At 44.3% G+C, this 26,201-nt stretch overlaps 1 protein-coding gene across 1 annotated transcript in view; it reads left to right on the top strand.

Annotated features, from left to right (window-relative positions):
• Positions 1-24,443, top strand: part of LOC306981814 (prospero homeobox protein 1-like) — a 35,280-nt gene extending 10,837 nt beyond the window's left edge. The window contains exons 6-7 of the mRNA XM_079581524.1: positions 8,463-8,657; positions 23,725-24,443. Coding sequence (XP_079437650.1) covers positions 8,463-8,657; positions 23,725-23,910 — 381 coding nt within the window. The 3' untranslated portion in view covers positions 23,911-24,443. The remainder of the gene's footprint in view (positions 1-8,462; positions 8,658-23,724) is intronic.
• Positions 24,444-26,201: the final 1,758 nt, after the last annotated feature.

Genomic DNA, 26,201 nt, shown 5'->3' with positions numbered 1-26,201 from the left:
TACGGGACTGTTCAGTTGTTGTTGTTGCTGCCGTCGTGGTTGTTTCTCTATCGGTGCGTGTGTTTTTTATGGTTAGCTGCGCGCGAGCCCGTGGCACAGATGGGAGCTCCAGTCTGTCACTTTGTCTTTGGAGAATAATGAGAGTAGTGGCCTTAATCGGTGCGGGACGGGGGCGTGGAGGGGTGTCGGGGACGGGGGGTTCAGCGGCGCCCACTTTCTCCAAACACCCTGGAGTTCAGCCACAAACACTTTCACTGGCTATCCCTGGGGATGCTTCGTGTAAGACTCTATATAGCTACCATTGTTCTACACATCATATTCAATTTGGAACCTACTCTGTGGGTTTTACACTTCAATGGCAATATGCTAAAGAAAAGTCTCTGCCTTTTCACCGTTTTACTCGAGGACATATGAAAGATCAGGAACAACCTTGATTTTGATATTTTTTTGTTGGTTTGTTGTTCCATAGACTTGACGGGACACTGCAGGAAGTTAGATTGAGATTAGATATCGAAACATCGCCCTGAAAAAAAAAAACGTCTTGTGTCGTGTAAGACTGGAAAACATTTGAATCTGTGGGAACAATTTACCTTCTCTTATTTCAAGCGCAAATGCATTTTGAGAAAATTGATTTGGAATTCACTATTTCAATTGGAAAACTAGTCACCTTATTGTGAAAACTGGATAATTTGTTTGTTTCCAAGAGAAGGTTATATGTTGAAAAAGCACACAGGCCAAAAATATTGTCTTGCCTGCAGGGTCTCCTCATAAGAATATTGATATAAAAGGACATAAATACCCAAACGCCAAGTTTTTGTTGGTTAGACTATTTCTGGTCTTTGTTATTTCACTTCCTAACTGGGAACAGACACAGGATGTGACATCAGAGGTTTACTCCACAGCCGTGCAGCCATACTGTACATAAGGACCATGAGCCCTGTCCTCAGAACATGGAATCCTCCTTCATCACAAATATTTCCAAGTAATTATTTTCTCCCATCAAAGTATGAGCCTTTGGGAGTAAATGACAAATAGAAAGGCATGCACAAATGATTTATAAAATTATGCATAAAACCTAAATAACTTTTGCTGCCATGTTTGATTGATTGACGGTGGGGCAGTGACGTGGAAGGGCATCTGGCGTCGCGAATAAAACCTGCAAACCTGCAGATGAGAGAATACAAAAACGCTGCCCAATGAAAGTCAGGTCAGAGTGAATGAGCGGTGTCTCTCGCGCCGACAGCTGGCCCCTGGCTCATCTCGGCACCGACCACTTCCTCGCGGCGGTGCCACATCCTCATCGGCTGCCATGGCAACGCGGGTCACCAGGACACCGGTCGCTAGGCAAACATGCGGTTGCCAAGGCTCTACCTGCGCTGGGCACCGGCTGAGGAGAGGTGTCATGTGTCCAGCAGGAGAGAGGGGCCGGGATTCGGACGTCAAAGAGCTCACGATAGTTCATTAAAAATAAGGCCTTTAAAGCAGGTTAGGGGGAAGGAAGGATGTTCTGGGAATCACAATTTTCACTGGTTTTCTGACTATAAACATATTTACCACACACAAAAAGTCAAGCCAAATTGGGTCCATATTGATATCAGCAAATTATTCAGTAGACGCACAAATGGCGCTTATTGGTAACGTTAGCATATGTAGCATTAGGCTGATGTTAGTTTCCTGGTTACCATTGTCCATTTGCTAAGTATTAACGGGCTGTTGACCCACTTTGTTCCTCACCATGTCTCTGTATCTTTATTTAGTAGAAAAAAATATATTCATAATTCAGTAATTATTAAAGCTATGATGGAGAAATGGGAGAAAGTTCCGTGTTTTCACTCTGGCTACCTTGAACATGAACATATATGAGAAATTCCAAAGATGCTGTCTGTATCTACCAGATCGGTCGATCACATTTGCTAGCAGTAAATCGGTTAATGTTAGCGTTATATGTGATGTCTTACTTGGTGATTCTTCATCATGGGAGAATCCAGAAGCGTCTAAAATCAGCTCAGCTTTCTCCTCTCTATGTTAAGGAGCAGCAGCTCTACTTTGAGTCGGGCCTTTCAGGAAGCATATCTGCTTGTATCAGAGATTATGCAGCTTCAGTCATGATCCAGTGGCTTAGTCTGAGGAAGCCAACATGAATGGACCAAGCTCCTGCTCCAGTCACACTATGGAAGTGCCAGGAACACCTCCCCAAGGAGGTTTATGAGGCGTCCTGCCCTAGATTGGGTGGCACAGTAGCGCCTTTCTGTGTGAAGTTTGCATGTTCTCCCCGTGTCTGCATAGGTTTCCTCCGGGCACTCCGGTTTTTCCTACCACTAAAAACATGTACAACAGACCAGGATGAATGATGTAATGTGCATGGATGAATGATGGGGGACCCAAAGGTGTCGCAAAGGAGTCTCCCCCCCAGGAGGAACTGAAGCTACATACGGAGCTTACCGCCACCACCGTGTGGAGTGAATGTAAATTGTCTAAAAGATCTTCTAGATAGAGGTGGTTCTACTCCACAATACAGCTTCCAAAGGGGTTCCCAGCCAGCCTGCAGAGAAAACTTATTTCAACTTGCTTGCACCCTGGATTTTCCCCATTCAGTTTGTGACCGCAGGTGAAAGTAGGAACATAGATGGACGGGCACCACATCCGCATCAGTCTGTCAATCCCTCACTCATAAACAGCCAAGACGCTGGAAATCCTCCACTGGAGTCCTGTACTGTCGTGACCTGAGTTTGAGAACTTTAGAAGCAGATCGCTCCACTCGGTCGCTCAATTTACACACCAAAATCTACCGTTGAGACAAGCAATGTCTCATTATTCACATCACATGCAAATTATTTATCAAATTAAGTTTTAATTGCGCGCTAATCCTGGTTAATCTTCCGCTCCGCGATTGTGTGTGGGTGGGACGGTGGAATAGTGGATATTAAATTGAACGGAGCTAATCCTGTTTGTGCTGACGGGGCTGTTCTTTTGAGGCGCTGCAGCCGGGGACACCGCTCGTCTCTCCTTTTTGTCCCCCCCCCCCGACGTCATTACCATATCTGTGAAATCCGGGTCAGTGTCTCCCGTCTCACCCTCCTTCCCAGGGAACAATAAGTAGCATGTGTTAGGGGGATCAGCGTGCTCACTGTAAGGGAATTAGGCCCACCCCCCGAATGGCTTCCCTTAATTGGGCTTGAATGGCCTTTTTCTATGGGAAACGAGTTCTTAAGGATGAGCCACCGTGGCCGCCGCCGCACTCGCTGTGGGAAGTGGGTTGAACTGGCAACTGTCTCCGATGAGCTAGCACGCACACACACGGGGACCTTTAAACCACACCGAAATGTTGGCCCGAAGACTATTTTGTTGTTGGTTAGCGTTGGCCACCACCAAACATCGCAATCGACCAAGACCATTGTGGCTGCAGTATATGGCACTTGTGGAAAAAAGAGACTGCTTTGTGGCACCAGTAGTGTATTATGAGTGATCGGAAGCTCTGAAGTAGCCCGGTGTCAGGGGCATGTCGAGTTTCTTTATCATTAACACACAAAAGAGCTCAAATTATGTCCATCTTTCCTCCACCTAAAGAGAATGTGTAAATATTACACTTGTAAAATACATGAACTCTGAGTACTAGTTTTTTTGTTTTTTGTTTTATTATTCATTCAACATAAAAGCACAAGATACACTTACAGGTAGTGCACCAACCCAAAAAACCCTCCCTCCCTCCATCCACCCCCATTTACACTCATTCACACAAAAGGGCTTTTACCTACAGTATCAGTACTCAGGCTCCCACAGTATACATCACTGCAGTCAGCAAAGAAACAAAGTTCGTGGCACAGGAACTGTGTGTGTTGCTGGTCCATTAACAGCACCATTTTCATTAACTACAAATTCATGCATAATTGTTTTAATTTTATTTTAGGTACTTTTTTTGTCTATTTTATTTTATTTTATTTTATTTTATTTTATTTTATTTATTTTTTTAATATAGGACATTATCTTCACCAGACCAGGTCTATAGGGTTCTTAAAACCAGGTCCAGTCCAGATCATGTCCAGGTCGGGCTCAGCAACACACACTTTCATTTATATGTACACTCAAATTAGGAAAACAACAGATTTCATATAATCTAATCAAAATTACACTTTCAAAATAAGCATTTGAGACCATCCCATCTACTTTTGTGTTTTTTGGCATCATTATCTGTTTCAACCATATACTTTTCTAAAGTTAAGAAATTCTGAATAAATGTTTTAAAGAAAGTAATATTAAGTGAATATCTATTTTTGGCCTTAAAAATAAACCTTTTACCGAGTACAATAATTAAATTAACTAAATCATGACAGTCAATGAATTCTCCTAATGTAACAGAAACCACATCAAGCTTCATAAACAAACCAATCCTTAAACACATTTTTTCAACTTCTACCCAAAACAAAGACACAATATGACAATACCAAAACAAATGCAGGGTAGATTCGGACTCGTTACTAGTACTAGTTTGTTTAAGACTGTATCAATCGACTGAAAAAATCCTTTTGATTGATGTAACGTCGCCTAGTTAACAAAAAACACAGGTTAAAAAAGGGTAGGCGATATAAGCATTAGCTTCAGCCTATACTAGTTTGTATATGTTATGTTGAGTAGTATAGGTAATTGAATGTAAATTATTTGTCCATACTTTTGACCGAATAAAACTAACTAAAAAAAACATTTATAATATGATGTTCAGTGGCCAGTGGCTGTGCATCTGACACCACAAGAAGCAGAAACTGAATTTGAGTTAGCGGTTAGCTCAGAGACCACCTTAAGAAGCTACTTTGCATCTATCCGTAAATTCGTAAATGATTTCTAACGAGGCTTTGACCTAAATGTGGTCGATGTGGTGACAACAGCTGAAAACATCTGGATCGCTCATACATTAGCACATTAGCATCATACGCCTGTGCTTGGCGGCTGACGCTAATAGAGGCTATAGGAAGAATACATTGAACAGGCTAACGGACTGGGAAGATTCCCGGACTAGCGTTATGATCGAACGCCGCTACTCTCCAATTGTTTAGTAGGTTAGAAAACAATTGATCCTGTTGCGTCATAATGGCCACTGTGATGGAAAGTATAAAAAAAGGTTTCCCACATAAATTAGACGAAGATTTAGATATTGAAAGATCCTATCGTTTAATACCAGACCGTGGATGTTGGTGCAGAGCCATGGATGTAATATGCTAATGGCCCAGTGAAAGCTCTTGCCTTTTGACCAGACAGTCCCGCTCTCGCTGTTGGCCGCGGACGCTCGGGTCAGCGCCGGCGTCTTGAGAGAGTCCATGAGAGTGATTAAGAGCTCTTTAAGACTGTGGCGGAGTAATTAGATTCCCCGTGGCCTCTTCGCTGTTTAGCTCGCACACGCACGCGCTCCCTCTTGCCTTCAGACGAGCCGGGACGACTTGCTATCTCCCTCTCAGCGTGAGTCAATTACAGCCTCGCTCTCCTCTGACCCGCCTCGCCAATTAGAGTTTACACAGCCAATTTGGCAACGCGAAGACGGCGGCCGGCGCGGCGCAGCGCGGCACAGACTTAACTCATTAATTACCGCAATTAGCGCTCCCGTCTTGAGACGTTTGGGTTCTTTTTTTTGACTTCACTGTGTTCTGCGTAATCTGGTGAATCAATCAAATCAATGGGAGATGTCAGTGTACTGCAGTTTTCTTACTACTGAACACTTTAATGTCACAGAAGCTAAATAAAATGGTTTGAACACATGAATAAAGGCGTACAATGATATTTTGAGGGGGAAAAAACTTCAGAAACAAGTGTCAAGAGATTTTCTGATCTATGAAGTGACCACGATGTTCTGACCTTTGGGAATGGCTGAATTAAAAGTTATTAAGCCTTAGGTATAAGACAAGATTCTGTGTTAAAGCAACAGGCCACTGTTTTTCCATACTGGGATATGTTCTTACCTGAGCTTAGACGAGTTGATACGTACCTGTCTGTTTTTTTTGCATGTCCGTGGAAGAGCTTGGTCGCTTCTAACTTCACCTCGTTTGGAGCTATAGGAATATACTGGGAGAGGCTAAATGCTAACAACATCTTTGGTCTTTTTTGCTTGACTGGGAGCACACAGTTCTTCCATACTGTGATATGTTCTTACCTGAGCTTAGACGAGTTGATACGTACCTCTCTGGTTTTTGTGCGTGCCCGTGGAAGAGCTTGGTAGCTTCCAACTTCACCCTGGTTTGGAGCTATTGGAATATACTGGGAGAGGCTAAATGCTAACAACATCTTTGGTCGTTTTGCGTGACTGAGCACACACAAAGACCAGACAGGTACGCATCAACTCGTCTAAGCTCAGGTAAGGTTAACAGGTTAAAATGAACCATATAATAGTGATTTAACATAGTAAAGCTGATCCATATCAAAGAGAAAGAAGCAGATTCCTGGACTCGCTTCTACGAAAAGAGCACATCCCAAACATGCCAAAAAAAAAAAAGAATCCCATCACTGACACGACGGGAATGTGGACGACACCGGCGCATTCAGAAGTGATGATGGTGGCGGGTGAAGCGCGTGGGTGCCCTTCCCCGTGGCCCGAGGGGGTGACAGCAGCCCGCCCTCGTGAAGGAGCTGCCCCCTGTTTCTCTTCCCAAACGCAAAATGGCATTCCGACACCTCAGCGCTTTGTCCCCCCCCCCCCCCCCCCTCCATGGATCCTTGTTGTCCCCCCCCCCTCCATGGATCCTTGTTGTCCCCCCCCCCCCCCCCTTTGTGCTGATTGTAGCGGCGGGCAGGCAGAGGGCAGGTGCAAGGGCATGTGCAGTGGGCATGATCTGTGGGAACACTTTTTATGGATCGGCATTTCTTTATTTGCGACAATATTTCCGTTGCGTGATTCTCATCGGAGGCATTAAACGATGAATGAGCCCGCGGGATTATCAAGGAAACAAAAACACGGCAAAATCACTCAAAATGTGCTTCAACATAAAAAAATAAAAATCTAAATCGCCGTCCTTTATTCCTGGCATAAAAAGTGTTTCCAAACTTTTGACCGGAAATACTATGCGTTCTCCTCACTGTCTCTCCTCTCTCCCCTCTCCCCTCACCTCTCTCTCTCCTCATCTCTCTCTATCTCCTCTCTCCCCTCAACGCTCTCTCATCTCCTTCCTCCCCTCACCTCTCGCTTTCATCTCTCTATCTCCTTTCTCCTCTCTCCCCTTACGTCTCTCTCTCCTCATCTCTCTCTCTCCTTTCTCCTGTCTCCGCTTACATCTCTCTCTCCTCATCTCTCTATCTCCTTTCTCCTCTCTCCACTTGCGTCCCTCTCTCCTCATCTCTCTCTCTCCTTTCTCCTCTCTCCCCTTACATCTCTCTCTCCTCATCTCTCTCTCTCCTTTCTCCCCTCACCTCTCTCTCCTCATCTCTCTCTCTCTCTTTTGTCCTCTCTCCCCTTACATCTCTCTCTCCTCATCTCTCTCTCTCCTTTCTCCTCTCTCCCCTTACATCTCTCTCATCTCTCTCTCTCCTTTCTCCTCTCTCCCCTTACGTCTCTCTCCCCTCATCTCTCTCTATCTCCTTTCTCCCCTCATCTCTCTCTCTCTCCTTTCTCCTCTCTCTCTCATCATCTCTCTCTATCTCCTTTCTCCCCTCACCTCTCTCTCTCTCCTTTCTCCTCTCTCCCCTTACGTCTCTCCCCTCATCTCTCTCTATCTCCTTTCTCCCCTCACCTCTCTCTCTCATCATCTCTCTCTATCTCCTTTCTCCCCTCACCTCTCTCTCTCTCTCCTTTCTCCTCTCTCCCCTTACGTCTCTCCCCTCATCTCTCTCTATCTCCTTTCTCCCCTCACCTCACTCTCTCATCATCTCTCTCTATCTCCTTTCTCCCCTCACCTCTCTCTCTCCTTTCTCCTCTCACCCCTCATCTCTCTCTATCTCCTTCCTCCCCTCTCCCACTCTCCTCTTTATATCTCTAATCTCTCTCTTCCTCCATCTCTACGCCCTCATCTCTCGCTCTCCTTTCTCCTCTCTCCCTTCCCTCTCCCTTCTATCTCCTCTCTCCCACTCTCCTCTTTCTTTCCCTCCCCACACTTCTCTCTTCTCATATCTCTCTCTATCCTTTCTCCCCATCCCCAACTCTCCTTTTCTTTCTCTCTACACTCACCTCTCTCTCTGCTGCTATCACCTCGCCTCTCTCCCTCATCATCATCTCTCTCTCCCATCTCTTCTCTCTCTCGCCCTTGTTCCTGCGAGACAATACCATGTAACAGTACTAAGTTTCATCTGTGTGTCAGAGGCGCTTTTCCTCCTTCACTGAACGCCCACACACACATTGAAAAGTGACATTTATACACTGCTTTCATAAACGCAATCGCAATACCAGTTCATGTTTCCCAACAAACGGAATCAGATACAAACGTTTGCTCCTTTTGAGCTCTCTGACGTCACAAACACAACACTAACCGATGTTTCTCTTTCTTTTCTAGTTCAACCGGTGCATCACGTCCCAGCTGATCAAGTGGTTCAGCAACTTCAGGGAGTTCTACTACATCCAGATGGAGAAGTTCGCGCGGCAGGCCATCAACGAGGGCGTGACCACGGCCGATGAGCTGAGCGTGGGGAGGGACTCGGAGCTGTTCAGGGCCCTCAACATGCACTACAACAAGGCAAACGACTTCCAGGTACGAGACGGGCGCTCTGCTGGAAACAAAAGCCGGCTATTCATTCACCAATATTGAGACACAGTATTTTTTATATCCATGTGTACTGGGAAAGGTGAATCAGTAGTCCAAATATGGTCATTTCCTGGGAGACGGGAGAAATATTCATATGTTTTTTCCTTAAGGCGAGACAGGGCAGGTGAAAGCATGGATTTTTCACGGAGTGGTCGAAGTGGAGAATTTTGTCTAGTTTCCTCTCTTTACGTCTAAGTTTTCATGTCAGAAAAATGACAAAATTTGCCCCGTACGATGCTTTGCCCGCGAGCGAGGCGGAGATATCTCGGAAGAAGCTGCTCCGCCGATTCGCAAAGCCGTCTCTCCCACAGGTATTCATTCATAAATATTGACAGGTTTTACATACATGTGGCCTGCGAACGAAAACATAAGCAATTTTGGCCATTATCATGCACAAAATGCCATATTACTGTATGAAAACATAAAATGACAGAAAAATTGCAATGCATTTTTTTCTCATATTTAAATCAATAATATTCAGCAAAAGTTTCAAATTGATATCTGTACATTTCATTTTTTTTTCCCCCTATCCCTATTGACTTCAAATTAGGTTTTCGTCTCCACTTTAGTAGCTGTTTTTCTTGAGGGATTTTTAAATTTCCCAGCCTGATTTATTGAGCTTTGAACCCAAAAAAAATCCTAGGCGAAATTGGAATTTTTACAGATTTTTTTTGCCACAAAAAATATTCAAAATACGTCCTGAGCATATAATTAAGGCTGGGTAAATCCATTGAAAATATCAGCAATTTTGACCATTTTGAACACGTAAAACGACTTATATCAGTGACGTCCAGGAAAAGTTTCAAATCGATCTCTCTACTTTGTATTTTTCCAATAAAGCGCACACTTGACCCAAAGTTGGCCAAAGTAGCTGTAAAGTACGGCGATGTAGTAAGCCACAGTCAGCGGAGACTGTGCTGCGGATTGTGCTGAGGTGTGGATGTATATAAGCGTGTGTGTGTGTGTGTGTGTGTGTGTGAGGGTTCAGCGAGGCGGAAGAGGACGCAGCTCGCGGCGCCGTGTCCTTGTCAAAGCCATTTGCTCGAGTGACTTTCCCCCCCTCCTCCCAATATGAGCCCGAGGGGACCAGCCGGGCCCTTAAACTGTTCAGCCAAACATCAGCAGCATTTAGACGTCCATTAGGGCGCTCCTCCGCTCTGACACGCGGCCGCTTTGTGCTTAGCTCCGGAATATCCTCACCCACACGCGCACGGACTGAGACGCCGCTGTCGCTTTGTTGTAGTAGTTGCTGTAGTAGAAGTAGAAGTAGAAGTAGTGCACTTAAGGAACAAGTCTATGTGAAGTATTGACATGTTCAGGTGTTGGAATATGGAAGATCTAGTGTTAGGAATATTAGTAGGACTTAGCAAAGGACATGTCACCGAGCCATGGACTGAATTTTGGAGTCACTGCCTTTTGTAGTAGCAGTAGCAGTACTAGTATTAAAAGTTGTAGAAGTAGCAGCTTCAGTAGTAAAAAAGTTTGTCGGGAAAGTTGTTATAATGGCTAGGGTTGTGTTTAGAATGAAAATACTGCATGTAGTAGTGGTGGTATATGGAGAGGCACCGATCCAGCTTTGTTGCTTCCCATACCGACATTTGGGGTGTGAGTATCGGCCGATATTCGATAGTAACCGATACCAAGAGGCTGTGTTAAAAGTGGCTGCTGTGAATGAAACAGTGAATGGTCTCTTTTCTCCATTATGGGATCAATAAAGTCCTAAATATCCTTCAGTATAGAACAGTATTATATGAATAACTAGTGGATAACAAATGAATGTTTTATCAGCTATTCTTTAACAGCATTTCAACACAATTTACCATTTTATTTTATCACCTAAGTTGATCACATCATAGCTTTGATTAGTTGCTGACTCGATGTAGAGCTTCAAACTGAAATACAACATCCCCATATTCACTTAGATTTAGTTGGTGAAACTTATGAGCCAAAACAGGTATAGTTTCAGAATCGAATATTTGGATTTGATACCCGATAGTCATTTTTCCCAGTACCAGCTTCGATATCCGACACCAATATTGGAGTGGCATTGGTGAATCCCTGGTAGTAGTAGGAGTCCATGGCTCCACTGTTTTTGCATTAGTGGCCCTGTGGAGCATTCACAGGTGTGGAGCATGTCCCCATCTACTCTCACAGTACTCACATGCAAATGCTCAGCACTGTTTATGCTTGTTTTAGGTCACGGGGGAGTCAGGCACTCAAGAGGCTGGCAAGTTGAAACAATAGAGCAAGCAAAACAAAATCACTAATTGCATTAATAACTAGCTTATCTTGAAGCTAAATATGATTTCCGAAAACCTTCCAAACGTTGGTTCATGACAAATTTGGTGTCTCGGTTTCGTGAGCTGATTTAGGACCATTTTGATGCCCTGAATCCAAAAAACTCACATTGGTTTTGCTCAATCGGGTCAATTCTTTTTTACCCCTCGTCCAAAAATATCCCAGTGTAATATCTACAGTGTGTCGCTTTGAGAAACTTGTCAACACAAGCTTGTAAAGCACGATCCAAGCACCTGCCATCACAAGACATCACCACATTCAAGAGTCTATAGTTGCCAGGTGAGAATTCCATGGTGGTAACTATGGTAAACGTCAAAATGCAGAGGTTTTTAGTCTTGGTTTTCGGCTAATATCTCTGTCATTCCTGGGCCAATCCACATGAAACAAAAACGGCTATTAAGTTCAGTGTCTTCTCTGTCAGCGTGTATAAACTAAGCTCGAATTCATTTCTCATAAAGGCGTCCAATGATGTCGGGGAGTAGAAAAGTCTTCCAGCTACAAGATGAAAAATCAAATGTAGGGCCTTGAAGTAGGAAAACATAACTTCTAGTGATGTGATATGGCCGTGTTGCCTGAAAATGCTCCGCTCATTTTCCGGGGCCGTTCTCTTTCTTGTGATTAGACTTTCCCTGGCCTCTTAAGTAAATGTCCTCAGTAGAATCCGCAGTACGCGCTGGTTTGTCCTCTGCCGCTCTCGCATGCAGCAGCAGCAGCAGCAGCAGCAGCACACACTCTGTCCTCGTTCCCGTTGCCTCGGCGCGTCCTCCTTGCGCCCCTCCATTCTTGGGCCGCTGCACCCTCGGGGAACATTAGCGGCGAGGGACCCTCTCTCTCTCTCTCTCTCCCCCCTTTCCTCCCTCCCTCCCTCCCCCTCTGACTCTCTCTATCCTCTGTCAAACTCCGAAGCGTGCAACTGGAACCGCGGCCGATTCAGCAAGTCTCCCGGACACACACACACACACACTCGCGCACACAGTCTCCTCCTTTTGCCAAATTTAGCCCTGATCGGAGTTCCACCTTGAGTTCGTCCCCTTCCCCTCCTCCCCTCTGTTCTTCCCTCGCTCCCCCTTCCTTTCTGCTGAATCCGTCCTCTGTCGTCGTTGCATCCTTTACTTTGATCACTTACTCAAAGCTGGGAAAATGAAAAACCGGGGACGGTCGGGAGTGAAGGGTCTAAAGTAGTATTGGCTTACACTTATTGACACATTAAAGCCCCGCAATACACTCCATACCGGCAGTGTTAATTTTGACAACATATTTTAGTTTAGTCTTAGTCTTTTGACGAAAATGTACTTCGATTTTAGTCCAGTTTTAGTCAAAAAATATCTTCAATTTTAGTCCAGTTTTAGTCAAAAAATAGCTTCAATTTTAGTCTAGTTTTAGTCGACTAAATTTAAGACGAATTTAGTGGACTTTGCATTGATGATATTCATTATAATCATATTTAATCTTGTTCCTCTGCTTCATGGAGCTGCTCCACATGAACAAAGCTCAGAGCTGCTCCTTTGGCAGAGAATTTACATGATCTGAGGCTCTTTCAGACGGTCAATAGAAGTTTGGATGATTTTAGTCTCTCCTTTTCATTTTTATTTAGTCTTATTTTAGTCGACTAAAATATCTGGACACTTTAGTCATAGTTTTAGTCTCATGAAAAACGTTTAATTTAGTTTTAGTCCAATCACTTTGAAACATTTTAGTCGATGAAATTAACACTGCATACTGGGTGGTAGTAAGACACTATTACAGCCGACCCTCTCTCTCTCTCACAGCTGTGAACAAAAACATAAATGTTCACAAACTGCTTCCTCCAAGTTGCCACCGCGATGCAAAGAACAGCCACTAAGGTAGATTTAAAGATCACTAAAAGATGCGCCAGCACCTGGAAACACAACTCTAGGTGTGTTTTTGATGAGGAAACAAGACTAACATGCTAAAAAAGCTATTCAAACTCGATTTAAATGTCTTTCAGTCTTCCAAAATATGCATCGCCATAGACAGTTGTTTGAGAAGTGTATTTTCTCGTTTAGGAATGAACAAAATTGATGGACGTTACAAATTGGGATGAAATTTGGGGTCACGATTATCTTGGCTTATATAATTGCTATTAACGATATTGTGACGATATTTACCTGTGGTTTAAAAAAATCAATGAAACTGCAGAAACGATGGGTATTGGGGAGTTATTAAATATTCCTCTTCATTGTCTGCTGCAAATGTCATATTCAGTGAGACAAAGTATTTAAAGGCACACTGTGTAACATTTTGGACAATCCTGTTGTCAGCAATACAAAACATGCAGCTAGTGAGGACCTTGACACAGAAAATGTTATTTCTACTGGTAATCAAAGTTTGGATGAGGAACTAACCTACTGAAATCTTAAATACTGCTGACTTTCGCCACATCTCCATGGAGACGTACCCACTCCCGGTAAAGTTAGCGGTACTGGTTGTCTTATGGCGATCATCTTCTAGCACGATAATCTCAATAATCCAAAAATGTGGCAACTTCTGCTCCTATGGCTCAGTTGAAGCACATTGAACCCCATTTACGAAAGTTCATGCTTCAATTCTTGCTCCTACCAGTGATGACTGCTGCGTCCATGGCGAGACACTTCGGCCACCTTTTATGAATGTATTGTGAGTGATTTATGGCGCTAAACTACTTATAAATACTCATACTATCTACGTTCATATACTGTAGCAGCCTGGAGTTTGGAAACACTTTGTATGTATCGGCTTTTATTCACTATTCCCGTTGTGAGATTCTCATTGAAGGCATTAAACTATGAACGAACACATTATGTAGGAAACAAAAAAAGGTGAAATAACCACACAAGGTTTTACATGTTAAATTCTTCAAAATGGCCGCCCTTTATACTTGGCATTTTCTCAGTGAGCTTCATAAGGTCCTTGACCCTGAAATGGTTTGACGGTCTGTGAAGTGAAAACTATTTCTGGGACAACATTGTGGAACTCAATGAGAAAATGTCAAAAGTGCAAAAGCAGTAATCAAAGCAACTACTATGTGAATAGTCTTGAAATAAAAGAAAAAAACAATACATAAAAAAGAGTTTCCAAACTCTTGACCTGTATTGTGTGTGAGTACTTGCAATGGGGGTGGAGATAAAGGTAATAGCAGGTGCAGTAGTGGTTGCAGAAGTCATAATGTAATAGTAGCAGTAATAGTGGATGTAGTAGCAGTGACAGAACTCATAGTAGATGTACTCAGAGTTTTAGTATAAGTAGCAGCAGGAAGAGTACAAGTAGTAGTTGTTGAAGTCATACTTGGGGGCCCAGTATAGGTATTTAAATTGAGACTATTTACCATTTAGCATTAGTAACAGCAGCAGCAGTAGTAGTAATAGAAGTAAGTGCAAACTGGGACAGATTCTGCGTGTACTTAGATGTGAATTCCGAATAGTTTTGGTCGTCATTGTTGCTAATGACGAATGTAATTTGCCGCTAGTGTCTGTTGTCTTCCTCAAAGTTGGCGTAAACAGCGCCCAGCAATTATCCCAGCTTCATTAATTACCTGCTTCAGCCACTTTTCTTTCAACTCCCCTCAAACTCTTCCCCCTCCTCTGTCCAAAAAAAAAACGGTTTACGCTAAGTGCCGCGCGGCCCACGGCTAACAAGCAAGACAGGTATCTACGGGGGTATCTTCAAAACAAAGAAACAAAAAAGGGGCTTTTCTCTGCCAGGACGCTTGGGGAAAGGTGCGCGGCCGGTGCCTTCTGCCAACAGGACGAGCGTAGGAAAAAAAAAACAGATTGAGTTTTTAAGTTGGTGGTGAAGAGTGCCAGCAACACCGGGCACGGCACGCGGAAGTTGTCTCAAAACACTGAAGGTGGGTTTAAAGTTGTGCTTCTGACAGCTCCGCGCTTCTGCCCAGAATGACAGATTGCGAAATGACATCAGAAGAAGAATTACTCACAACAAATCGAATGTTTCCAGAAGCCGCTCATTAGAGAGGCGTCTGATTCATCAACGTTTTTACCGTTTCAATCAGTACACATTTTCAACTTAATAAGCGCTGTGGAAAACAGTTTAGATTATCTGCCTGAGCTCCGAGGCAACATAAACATGATCCGGAATGTTGCCTGGGTCGAGCACACATGATAGAATCAAGCTAACGGTAGCTCCACAGCCCAAGAAGCTAAGCGTGCAGCAAATGTACGATATGTTTTTTCAGAACCAGTACTTTCAACGGGCAAAACAAGTGCCATTGAAAGTGAAGGAGTTTCTCACAGTCACAAGGTAAACAGGTAGATTATGATTACATCCAATCCAAGGACTCTAAACTAAAGACTTAAGCTTCATGACATGCAGTAAGTAAAGGGTACCAGCATGAACTTTTTGGTTTCCACTTGTTGCAGCATGAGCAGATAAACAAGAGTGGAGTTCGAAGGATCAATTGCTCGATAAGCACTTAATTAAAACGAAGCATGAGTAAACCACCAGGCTAACACAAGAACAGCTTGGTTTCCTGGACAAACTTTATTTCCGTTGAGAGATTCGATTTGTGTTTTGTCTGACAATAGCTAGTCAAAAAGAGAGTCCAAATAATGAACCGTTGAACTAATGAATGAGACTAGCAGTGCGGTGCTTTTATTCAAGCGTGCTGGACAAGAACTTCTTGGCTTGTGGCGCTACCGTTAGCTTGGTTCTAACATTATGCACATTGTCCATTGTACCCGTGACCAAGACGAATGAAAAACTGAACTTGAAAACCAAGACGGTCCTGTTCATTGCTGGGCACTGTTGCTTTTGACTCTGTTGGTGCACCGATGCTTTTCGTTGCAATAACAAGCCTGTCAAAGATCGCTCACTCTGAAAACCGTGTTCCAAAACCTTTGTTTTTGGTCATACAACAATTCGATGTATTCTTAATTTTCTTGCCCCCGTCTCACTGAGTAAACTAAAACCTGCGTTTTTGTGCTATGGCTTTCTTTCGCCACATTTTGCCCTTTTTGATAGACGCAGACGATCGATCACCTGAAGGAGTGCGGGGTCTCTTCTCTTTGATGGACACTCAGACCAACACCTGCAGGAGGTCACAAACTGCTCCCACTCACACCTGTCCAAGTAAAAGTACTTTTGGACGACTTAACCCTGTGGAAGAACTCCTAACTGAAACGCTAAAATCAACACTCCAGTTTGTTTTTTGTCGAGCGAACAATATTGTAACGGGGAGAAGAGAGAGAAAACATCAGTCTAGCCCTTTAATGGTCACGCATTTTTAGATTTCCCTTTGTTCCGCGCGGCTCTTTGTCACCTGTCACCTTGCAGCTGTAACCTACCCACAAGGCATGAGCACACTCCACATTTGTTCAAGAATTGGGCTGGATTTCAAAGTCTCAGCTTGTTCCATCTTTGCGCTGTACACAGTGGCAACAGCAAGCGCTCGTACTTGTGGATTTATTCCAATGAAGTCGAAGTCTCTCAGGCCCTAAGGCTTCTTGCTGAGTTGACACTAGAGGTCGACAATAGATGGGTTTTTTACAATATTAGCAGTTGTAATGCAGATATATCTCCGGAATCTAAAGGAATGGAATGAGCCCAGTCAGAGCCTTAAAAGGAACACACAACTTCCTAGGCCTCTGGAGCTGAGAAACAATGCACTGAAAATCGGTCACAAGTTTGTACACCTCAGATCCGATTTTATATAATTTATGTTGCAGACATTTGCGTATAACGTCGAAACAATAGAAGCTAGACTTACAGTTGTTTTGGTTTTGGAATCTCTTCATCCCTGTACCATTTTACAGTTTAGAAGCATCATACACTGGATTACGATTTTGAGTGGTTGACTTCTAGCTGACACATATCGCCAAAGATGTCACTCTTTCCTGCAAGTTTAATAACCTACATGATTATGACTTACATACGTTTCAGCGTGAAACAGAACTGGTTGTAGGTTTCTAAGTTCCTAAGAGTTCCCGATTGTTTCACTACACTGACCGCCGTCCTGTGAGGCGCATTTGTCGAGCTAGCTGGACAACATTTAGTTTGTCTGTTGTTGTTCTGAAGTTCTGTTGGCCTGACAGTAACAGCAGTATACGGTGTAGTTCGAATAGGAGTTATAGGTCAGTCTTGTTGTGCTGCCGCAGACAGAGGGCGAGGCGGCAGAGACAATACCACCTGCTAGCTTGTGTCAGTGTAATTATAGCGATGGTGCTTGCTATGCGGCGCGTGTCTTGGTATGAGGACCCGAAGAGGCATCATGCTTGTCACTGAGCCCGATGGCAGTCACGCGGTGGCGGGCTGTGTACTGTAAGGGTGCCCCAGCTGTCTCCTTATAGCGTTAACAATAGGCCGCCAGACAAAGAGGTGGCCTTCACTGCGCCATGTGATAGGCCAGTCAGATGACCGGCCCATTGTCCTCCGGGTGACACGCGCGCGCAACTTTACTTGGGCACTGCCAAGAAGGAGCGCTCACAGAACACTCTCGGATCTCCGGGAGAAGAGGGAGAGACTGTCCCGTCATGTGGCCCAGATAGAGCGCAGACACACAGGCGCGATCTGAGGACGCAGACCCTTCCTCTTGGTCACATGCTCCGTAACAAAGACGGAGCTATGGCATTGTCCAGTGACAGTGAGATCAGTGACAGATCCACCACAGAGCGCCACAGAGGAAACAGATTACCCATGCCCCCGGGGGAACCTGGGTCTGCTGGACCTCCAGCCCAGTGATTTCCAACCTGGGGGCCGGGACACCAGAGGTTTCGGGGGGTTATCTGTATCAACTTTGCCTGGAGATTACTGCGATTAATTAGCGATTAAGGCGAGTTTTATCTATATGACTAATGGAAGCATTAGTCATTTGAATCAAAATGAGTACATCGAAGGAAATGACTTCTCAGAAAGCATGAGTTTCTTGCTGACTTGAATGTGTACGAGCCAGTCTTGTGAACTTCTCTCATTCAGTTGGAGCAGGTACAGCTCTATGGAAGAAAGAAAATGTCCAAATGTTTTCCTTGATCATCCTTATAGATGAAAGTCCTTTCTACTGGCCAACATCAGGCACATGTTTTTGAAATATTGTCGCCACTTTTGAACACCTTCATGAGTAAAAAATTAGACCATAGTTCATATGTGCTGGAAGAGTTGGCTTTGAACTTTGTGACAATTTTTGTTTCATGTGAATTGGCCCAGGAATTAAAGAGAAATGACCAATTAACTAAGACTAGAAATCTGTGTTTTGACAGTTACCATAGTTACCGCCATGGGCTTACCCATTACCCTCTTATAATTGGGCGGCTCTCAAGGGTTCGGGACTCATGAACCTCTTAACCCCCACCTGAACTAAGCACATTTTCTCCAGTTCTGCTTTACCCGAAACTAAAAGCTTCTTGAAAAAAGTGTCCAAATAGCTACAAGGGTTAGACGAAAACGAGAACGATAATGCAACAAAGAGCGACAAAAAACGGACTTCATTCCAAAATAAATCAGGTTTGTCTTAATGTTCTTTTAAAATATACAGACGCTGACTTTTGTTGAGGACGCAGGAGCGGTCAGGAGTGTGCCCGCGCCATTGGTCAAATACAGCGGCGCATTCGATTCCAGAGTCCGCCTATGTGAAAGCAGATGCCAAATGAGCGCAGTAAGATTGCAAGAACTGGCGACAGGCGCGTTTGCGGGGGCCCGGGTGTTTTGGAGACAGGACGCAGCGGTGAAGTGGCGCGTTGCTGTGTGCGTGTGTTTTCCTGCCAGAGCGAGAGTGACCAAAGCCAGGCCTGACTCGCACAGGCTTCGCGGAGAGGGAGGAAAGAGGAAGCAGATGCTCATGCGCTGGCACACAAACGATACCGTCCACAATCTCTCTCTCACCACCTTTCCTCACCCGAACCCTTCCCTCCCTCTCTCTCTCTCCCCTTCCCTCTGCACATGAAAGAGTGTTCCAGTATTTTTTTCTTTCCATGTCAGAAAAACTCTCCACTGACCGACGGTGAATGGGCCTCAAGGCTGCGGTGAATGCCACTAAATGGACAAACAGAACGGCGCGGTGGAACCAATCAATCTCCAATTCACACATAACAAAAACATTTGGCGGACGAGGAAAGACACAAAGAGAAATAATATGTTGAATTTTGTAAAGGGAGACTATTAAGAGACTCAATTGTGGAACATAGAGGGGGAAACGCTCTGATTCAGCGTCCATCGATTCCGAAAGACCCTCCTGTGTTGCTTGACCACACATCGCCATGACAACAGGGTCATGCCGTAATGCCTGTGATATGTTCTCCCTCGTTCACATGGTCCTGGAACTTTTTTTTCTCCAGGTTGAACAATGCGCACTCACGCTCACGCGACTGGGGAAGACCACTGGGGTCGAAACAAGCTTCTCGTTGCGGAAATCGGCCGATCCGTCCATTCATCTCCTTATATGAGCTTATTGCTTACACACTGCCACTTTCATGGGTTCACCCTGAGCTGTTCCTGTCCTTGGAGTAACAAAATACCGAGAAATGCCCGACATGAGGATATTTAAGGAGATATTTTACAAAACCGACATACCTACCTTCAGGACAGGGGTTAAAAACAGCCCAAAAATATAAAAATAGAGCGAACACTCCCTTCTGCATCAACCAGCACGTGGGGGAATGGCCCATCTGCGCTGATGATGGCTCCATTTAGACCTCTTTATCGGGCTGATTTACGACGGACAGGGACAGGCTGATTGTGACATCTGGAAGAGTGAGAGCGGGAGTGTGCGAAAACGACGGTGAAAAAAATGATGAGCGAATCTAGACAGAAGTTTGAGCCCGAGTTGAGTCGTTATTGTTGACTTGCTGCCTTTTCCGTTGGTTGTGAAGGCACACATCAGGGCCCGAGCAAAAATAAAATGAATACCACATATAGAGAAGTAGTTTTCATGTAGTACTGGCAGCATGACAAAGCCTTCTCTGAAATTCTTTGACCGAAACGGCATGGCTGTTTAGACTCTTTTTGGATAAGCCTAGTTTTATCCAATTATGATTATGATCATTATTATTATCGATCTATTAGAAGGACTTGTTTGAAAGCTTGAAATGTCTAGTTTACAACATAGAAGACCGCAAGTCTCTATCCCCTTCCATTCAAATGTCGGTGATGTTGTAGAAAGCAGGAGCATGGTCCTACAATCGCAATTTCGGCACCCCTTCAAGCAGATGGCGTCCTAGGTGGCCACCTATGTCCGGCCCTGACTGACACACACAAAACTTATATTTTATAGTCAGAACTTATGTCACTCTACATGTCCCTCATATCGAAGCGCAACAAGGAGATTTTAAAGGTTTCCAAGCTCTCCGTTTGAAATGGCAGCTGAGAAAGAGTACGGCGGGACTTCAACATCGAAACCGGAACTTTGATCTTGAAGGTGTGCCTTTGCGGCGTCCTGCTTCTGTTTTCCACATAGAAGTTTCCAACATAGAAGGCCGCAAGTCTCTATCACCTTCCATTCCAAAGTTATGTCCAAAAGTCGTCATGTTGTAGATGGCAGGAGCACAGACCTCATAGGGTTTTGGAAAAAATCTGCAAAATCGAAATTCTGCGCCCCTTCAAGCAGATGGCGTCCTAGGTGACTGCCTATGTCCATGGCCGGCCTTGACAGACACGCACAAAAGTTGTATTTAATAGTCTGGACTTCTGTCACTCTACATGCCCCTCATATCAAAGCACAACAGGGAGATTAAAAAGGTTTCCAAAGGGGCAGCTGAGAAAGAGTGTGGTTGGACTTAGCGCCGAGACCTGAGCCTTTGCGGCGTCCTGTTCCTGTTTTCCAGCAAATGTTTATCGCAGAAAAGGTTGGCTTAGTGTTAACGGTCTTCTTGAATATGGAAATTTAAGGATTGTAAAGCTCTAGTTGTCACGTCTTTGCCTTAAAGCTGCACAAATACATCTAAAATGTTCCAGCTGGAAAGAAGTATTTTGTTGTAGAGGCATTCTGAGGACTGAAACAATCAGAGCGGAGAAGGAGACTGACTGAATATGCAGGATGAGTCAAACATTGTACCAAAAAGGTCACGAAAGTCCATTACGCATAATCAGAAACCTTTAACTCTGGCTCTCTTCTTATAATACAACGTTTTCAGAGGCGTTTTTAAGAAGTGTCTCCGCGCGATGAGTGGATGTTCTTAGGCATGGCGTGCTCACCTTTTGGCCCCTCTTGTTCCGGCCCTGTCAAAACCAAATTATTTCCTCATCTTTGGCGGTCAGGAGAGTGCATTAAGTATTCACCTTCCCCGCGCTCTCAACAATGCTGGCCTTAAGATGGGTCTCTGAGAGCGAGCGGGAAGGCTGCGGTCCTCAAAAGGACACAAGTCAAAGCAGCGACCTTGGCCTGACCCGTGGTGCTTTTTTTTTTTTTTTTTTTTTACTCCTTTTGTTTCGTTCAGCACAAACAGCGGTGCGTTTCAGGGTGACACTCGTCATCTCCGCGGCAGAAAACTCAAAGTGCTGAAATCGGACAACACTGCGCTGTGAGAAAGGACAGACACTGAAGAGCTGCGGAGACTGTGCGTCAGGTTACACTGTCGGCATATAATACATATCTACAACCTTTAAAGGTTCTGTCTTATGCACTTTTCAGGCTTTTTAAAGGGGCTTTTTGGACACAAGGTAGATTTTTGTGTGTGACCTGTATCCCCTACAAAATGCTGATTCTTCCCTCATCATTGAGCTGAGGAAAATGTAAAGGCGAGAGGATAGTAATTCCGAACACAAGTTTTCTTTTGTTAAATTAATTAATTATTATTAATTATCTCTGGGCCATGTTACTCTTACATACAAAACATGTTAGCTACTCTACCAAAATCTCTCAGAAATCCTCTTTCAATAATTGACTAAATAAAACTCTAACGTTTTTGTGTTGCAAGTCGACTGTACATCAATCCATCCATCCATCCATCTTATTCCACTTTATCTGGGGCCGGGTCGTGGAGTCTAAGCAGAGATGCCCAGACTTCCTGATCCACGCACACTTCCTCCAGCTGTTCTGGGGGGACCCCGAGGCGACACCAGGCCAGCTCGGAGATATAGTCCCTCCAGCGTGTCCTGGGTCTTCCACAAGGCCTCCTCCCAATAGGACATGCCTGGAATACCTCCCGAGGGAGGCGGTCGGAGGCATCCGGATGAGATGCCCTCGCCACCTCACTCTTATCCGAGCTCCTCCCGGGTACTGAGCTCCTCACCCAATCTCGAAGGGTGCGCCCAGCCACCCTGCGAAGGAAACTCATTTCGGCCGCTTGTATCCACGATCTCGTTCTTTCGGTCATTACCCAAATCTCATGACCATAGGTGAGGGTGAGAACGACTGTACATCTTCCAAAAAAAAACTGTCGCTGTGATTGTTCTGGATATGCAGCTTCAAATCAATCGTTCCTGAGGCGATTCAATCAGAGAACAGGAAGAGAAACAATACCCATAAAATGACTCACTACCATATTTCCAAATACCTGTCATGAGTCAATTAGTATTTAGACCTCGTGCAGTCTCCAGTTTCTCAATCATTTCATTGATCGCTGTCGAAATCCAAAATCTCCCTTGGCCTTTCTTCCCGGTTGAACATGAGTGTCTGTCCCTAAGCCCTTGTTTTCAAACTGTTCCTATCTTCTTTTTGCTTATTGAACATTTGGAAAGGCTTTGAGAGGCGACTGTTGTGACATTGGGTGTTACAAAAACAAATGGAAAGCCGGACTCCCCCAAAACGCAAATACTCTCGTAGTGTTTCCTTAACCAACTCTTCATTGTTCTTTTCAAGAGCTCAAAATTAATAATACGCCATTGGCTGGGGATCCAAGTGCAGACTTTTCCGGTTGGAAAAAGGAAATGACCATATTTGGATTGCATTGTGTTCTGAAGTAAGGTGAGAGTAGCATCATCTCAAGTACACCACAGCGTGAGAAAAATCGATCTCCCCACCTTCCTTGTTTCGCCATCTTCCCCCGTAAAGTGCATGTTTTTACCGTGGCCGCAGCGGGACAGTGACGGAGGACCTCATTGAAATAACTGCTGTCCCGCGGGGGCCAGCTAAACAGAGAGGGCAGAGAGGAGAGCTGTGGCCGAGCGGATGGGACTCGGGGGAATCATTTAGGCTGCGTCTGCGAGCGATTCACCCGCGCCGCACGCTCTAACCTTGGCTCGCCCCCCCATGCGTGACGGGGGTTCGCCCAGACACCTTCCTGTCCTCCGTGCAGGGTTGCTCTGCAGGACAGGAGCGCCCGGTCGGAGGAGTCGGCGGGGTGGGAGACGAGAGACAAAGGGGAGGGGGGCCCGAGGGAGTAGCGGTGTGATGACACAATTAGGTCTTTTGAACTGATACAGATTTGGTAAAGAGGTATTTGTTGCCAGATTTGGGAATTTAAAAAAAAAACGAGCAAATCTTTACCCGTGCCTTTGACATAAACAGATCCCAAAGACTCCAGAGCCATAAATTCCACAGCTAGTTTGCAGTGTGGCAGCCGAGAGACAAAGGGGAGGGAAACTCTTCAGGGAGCCAGGTTGTTTAGTGTCTTTGAACGATCTTGCCCCCAGGAGAAAGGGCGAAAGGAGAACACAAAGTGAGTGTGCCTCATTGTTCTGCGTCCATGGTGAACACACACATCTGCGAGCACATTCTCCCTCCACATTATTTTCCTCATTTCATCAAACCAATCATCCAATCAGAAAGCAGAATGAGTCTCACACTTAGGGAATCAAATCACTGATGGCGTCCTTCTCTCTCTCTCCTCAGGTCCCCGAGCGGTTTTTGGAGGTGTCCCAGGTGACTCTCCGCGAATTCTTCAACGCCATCGTGGCGGGGAAAGACGCCGACCCGTCTTGGAAGAAGGCCATCTACAAGGTCATCTGCAAACTGGACAGCGAGGTGCCGGAGGTCTTCAAGTCTCCGAACTGTCTCCAGGAACTCCTCCATGACTGACTAGGAGGAGGACCGAGGAGAAGACCTTGGACTTACGGAACAATCTTCAGGCCTTCCAGATCCATGAAGAGATCTTGAGAAGAAGGTCTCGCGTTGGCCGAGGCGTGGCGCTGATTTTTGTTTTGTTTTTGACGCCTTCTGTTGGACCAGCACTTGACGATGGACCAAACGATATCAAAAGTTTGAGATTTGAAACATCTTGCACTTCGTGGAACTGAGTATTCATCTCTGTGGAAGAAGTCGAAGACGACGACCTATGACACGGGCCAAATGCGCTCGGAGAGAAAACTGAAAATGAAGATAATATATGGATATCTTTTTATTGTGGATGTTTTTAAGTTACTTGGACATTTTTTAACTAAAGTGATGTTTCTGTATTTTTCTCCTTTGTATAAGCTCACAGATGCCCTTCTTGGAACCCCTTGGCCAGTTAGCAGTTAGCCGCGCACACGTTGAATAGAAAAGCAGAGTTTTTTTTTAACAACTTCATTTACTAACTTGAGTCAACAAATTATCATGTAAATTTAAAAAAAAAACTAATCTATATTTCTTCCCCTTAGCATTATAGGGTTGTATCTGAGGAGTAGTTCTGAGAGATTTAGATGTTGACCACTCTATGCTAACCTACAAAATGCACCAAAACTTTAATATAGTCTTTAAAATGGATCCAGAAACAATAATATGTGAATGACTAAATGTTTTAACCTTATAAATCTAAGGGGAGGATTTAGTCGACCAAATTCTTTTGCACATGCTTCATGAAGATTCAGCTAAAAAAGTCCAGAATGGGGCGCCACATTCCCACCCCCTGTTGAAACCAGCTCTGGCTCCAAAAGATTTTGGGTGAAAAAAATGCACACGATAGAGGCTCATCAGCTTTGTGGAAACCACTGACCGTTGGGTGATTATTTTGAAATGACAAGACTATACTAATGCTTGAAAATACAGTTAAATACTAAGTCAATTTTAGATATTTTAGACGGATACATCTACAGATTTTAGATCAATTTGAAGAGTTTGATTGCAAAAACAGATATATCCAGTATATTTTTTGTTACTGTACTCTACAGATGAAAACAGTGAAACTAAAGCGACTTAATTTAGCACTAAAATAGATCTGGTTTAAAAAATATAATGCAGCACAAAGAGAAACCAACAAGCGTACAAATATGTTTTTCTTTTCCAATGCCGCTTATCTGTTTATTCAATAGAACTCTTCATTTCCAAATAAAATGGTGTGTTTTACGCCCATGAATCACAAAGCTTTGTTTCCATCGTCCTTTGACACTTAAAAACAATGGGAGCCTGGATCTGGTTTCCGCTTGACACTCTTCCTTTAAGTTTTGCTTAGTTTTCAGAATTAACAATAATATCTGGACAGTTAGTCATACTCTCATTTCATTCATTTATTTTAAAATCAGCACTGCCTTGCCGAACCCCGTTGATTTAAAACCCCTTTAGATGTTGGTTCTACTTTTCTTATTGTACTGAGACTTACTGGCTGTTTTGACTGTGTGGCCCCCCCTCGCCCTGAACTCGCCAAGGCTGCCCCTCCAGCCCATCAAAGTACGTCACTGAGTAACGCTGTTTTAGCCTTTTCAATCAAATGCACAGATGAGTAGAGAAAAGGAGACGAGTGACTATGTTTACATTACTTTGTGGAGTTGTCATAGTTTGAGATAATTTTACTAATATATGCACAAATATTGTGGAGAATAAGTTTATACCATTGTTGTAGCCTAAATATTTGTTGTGTCATTAAAGCTAAGTCAATATTAGCATTATAAACTGCAAAAATAAATACACTGACACGTAAAAATCTAATTTGCCACTTGGTTTTCAACTGCTGCAGCTGTCAGGTTTATTTCAGCTGATCACCGAAATAAACTTAATGATCATCGATGGATTTGTCTTCTCTGATGACACGGGCAGATTCAAAGACAACAATGCCAGGATCGATCTGGGTCAAAGTGTGAAAGAGTAGGAGAGCAGAGGCATCATTTTCACACCCGGACTGAGAGAAATCTCTTACCTGCTGCCCAAACATGCTTCTCACAGGTCCTCCCACACATCCCCATTGCTCGTGTGAGTTCATTAGAGTAAGTCACAGTAAGACTATGCTGACTGGGAAGACGACCCAAGAAAACTCTGCTACTTTAGACTATTACTTCCACTTTAGGGATTGGCAGAAATGTGCTATATTAACAGCACCTGCGTCTTGTGAGTAAGCGCTTCTAAAACACAACTGTGCATGTGCACTGCTAATTCTTCCCACTTATGACTGTCAAATC

The sequence above is a fragment of the Gobius niger genome (genome assembly GCF_951799975.1).
Source record: "Gobius niger genome assembly, chromosome: 23".
Classification (NCBI taxonomy): domain Eukaryota; kingdom Metazoa; phylum Chordata; class Actinopteri; order Gobiiformes; family Gobiidae; genus Gobius; species Gobius niger.
This window is presented reverse-complemented; position numbering and strand designations above follow the sequence as displayed.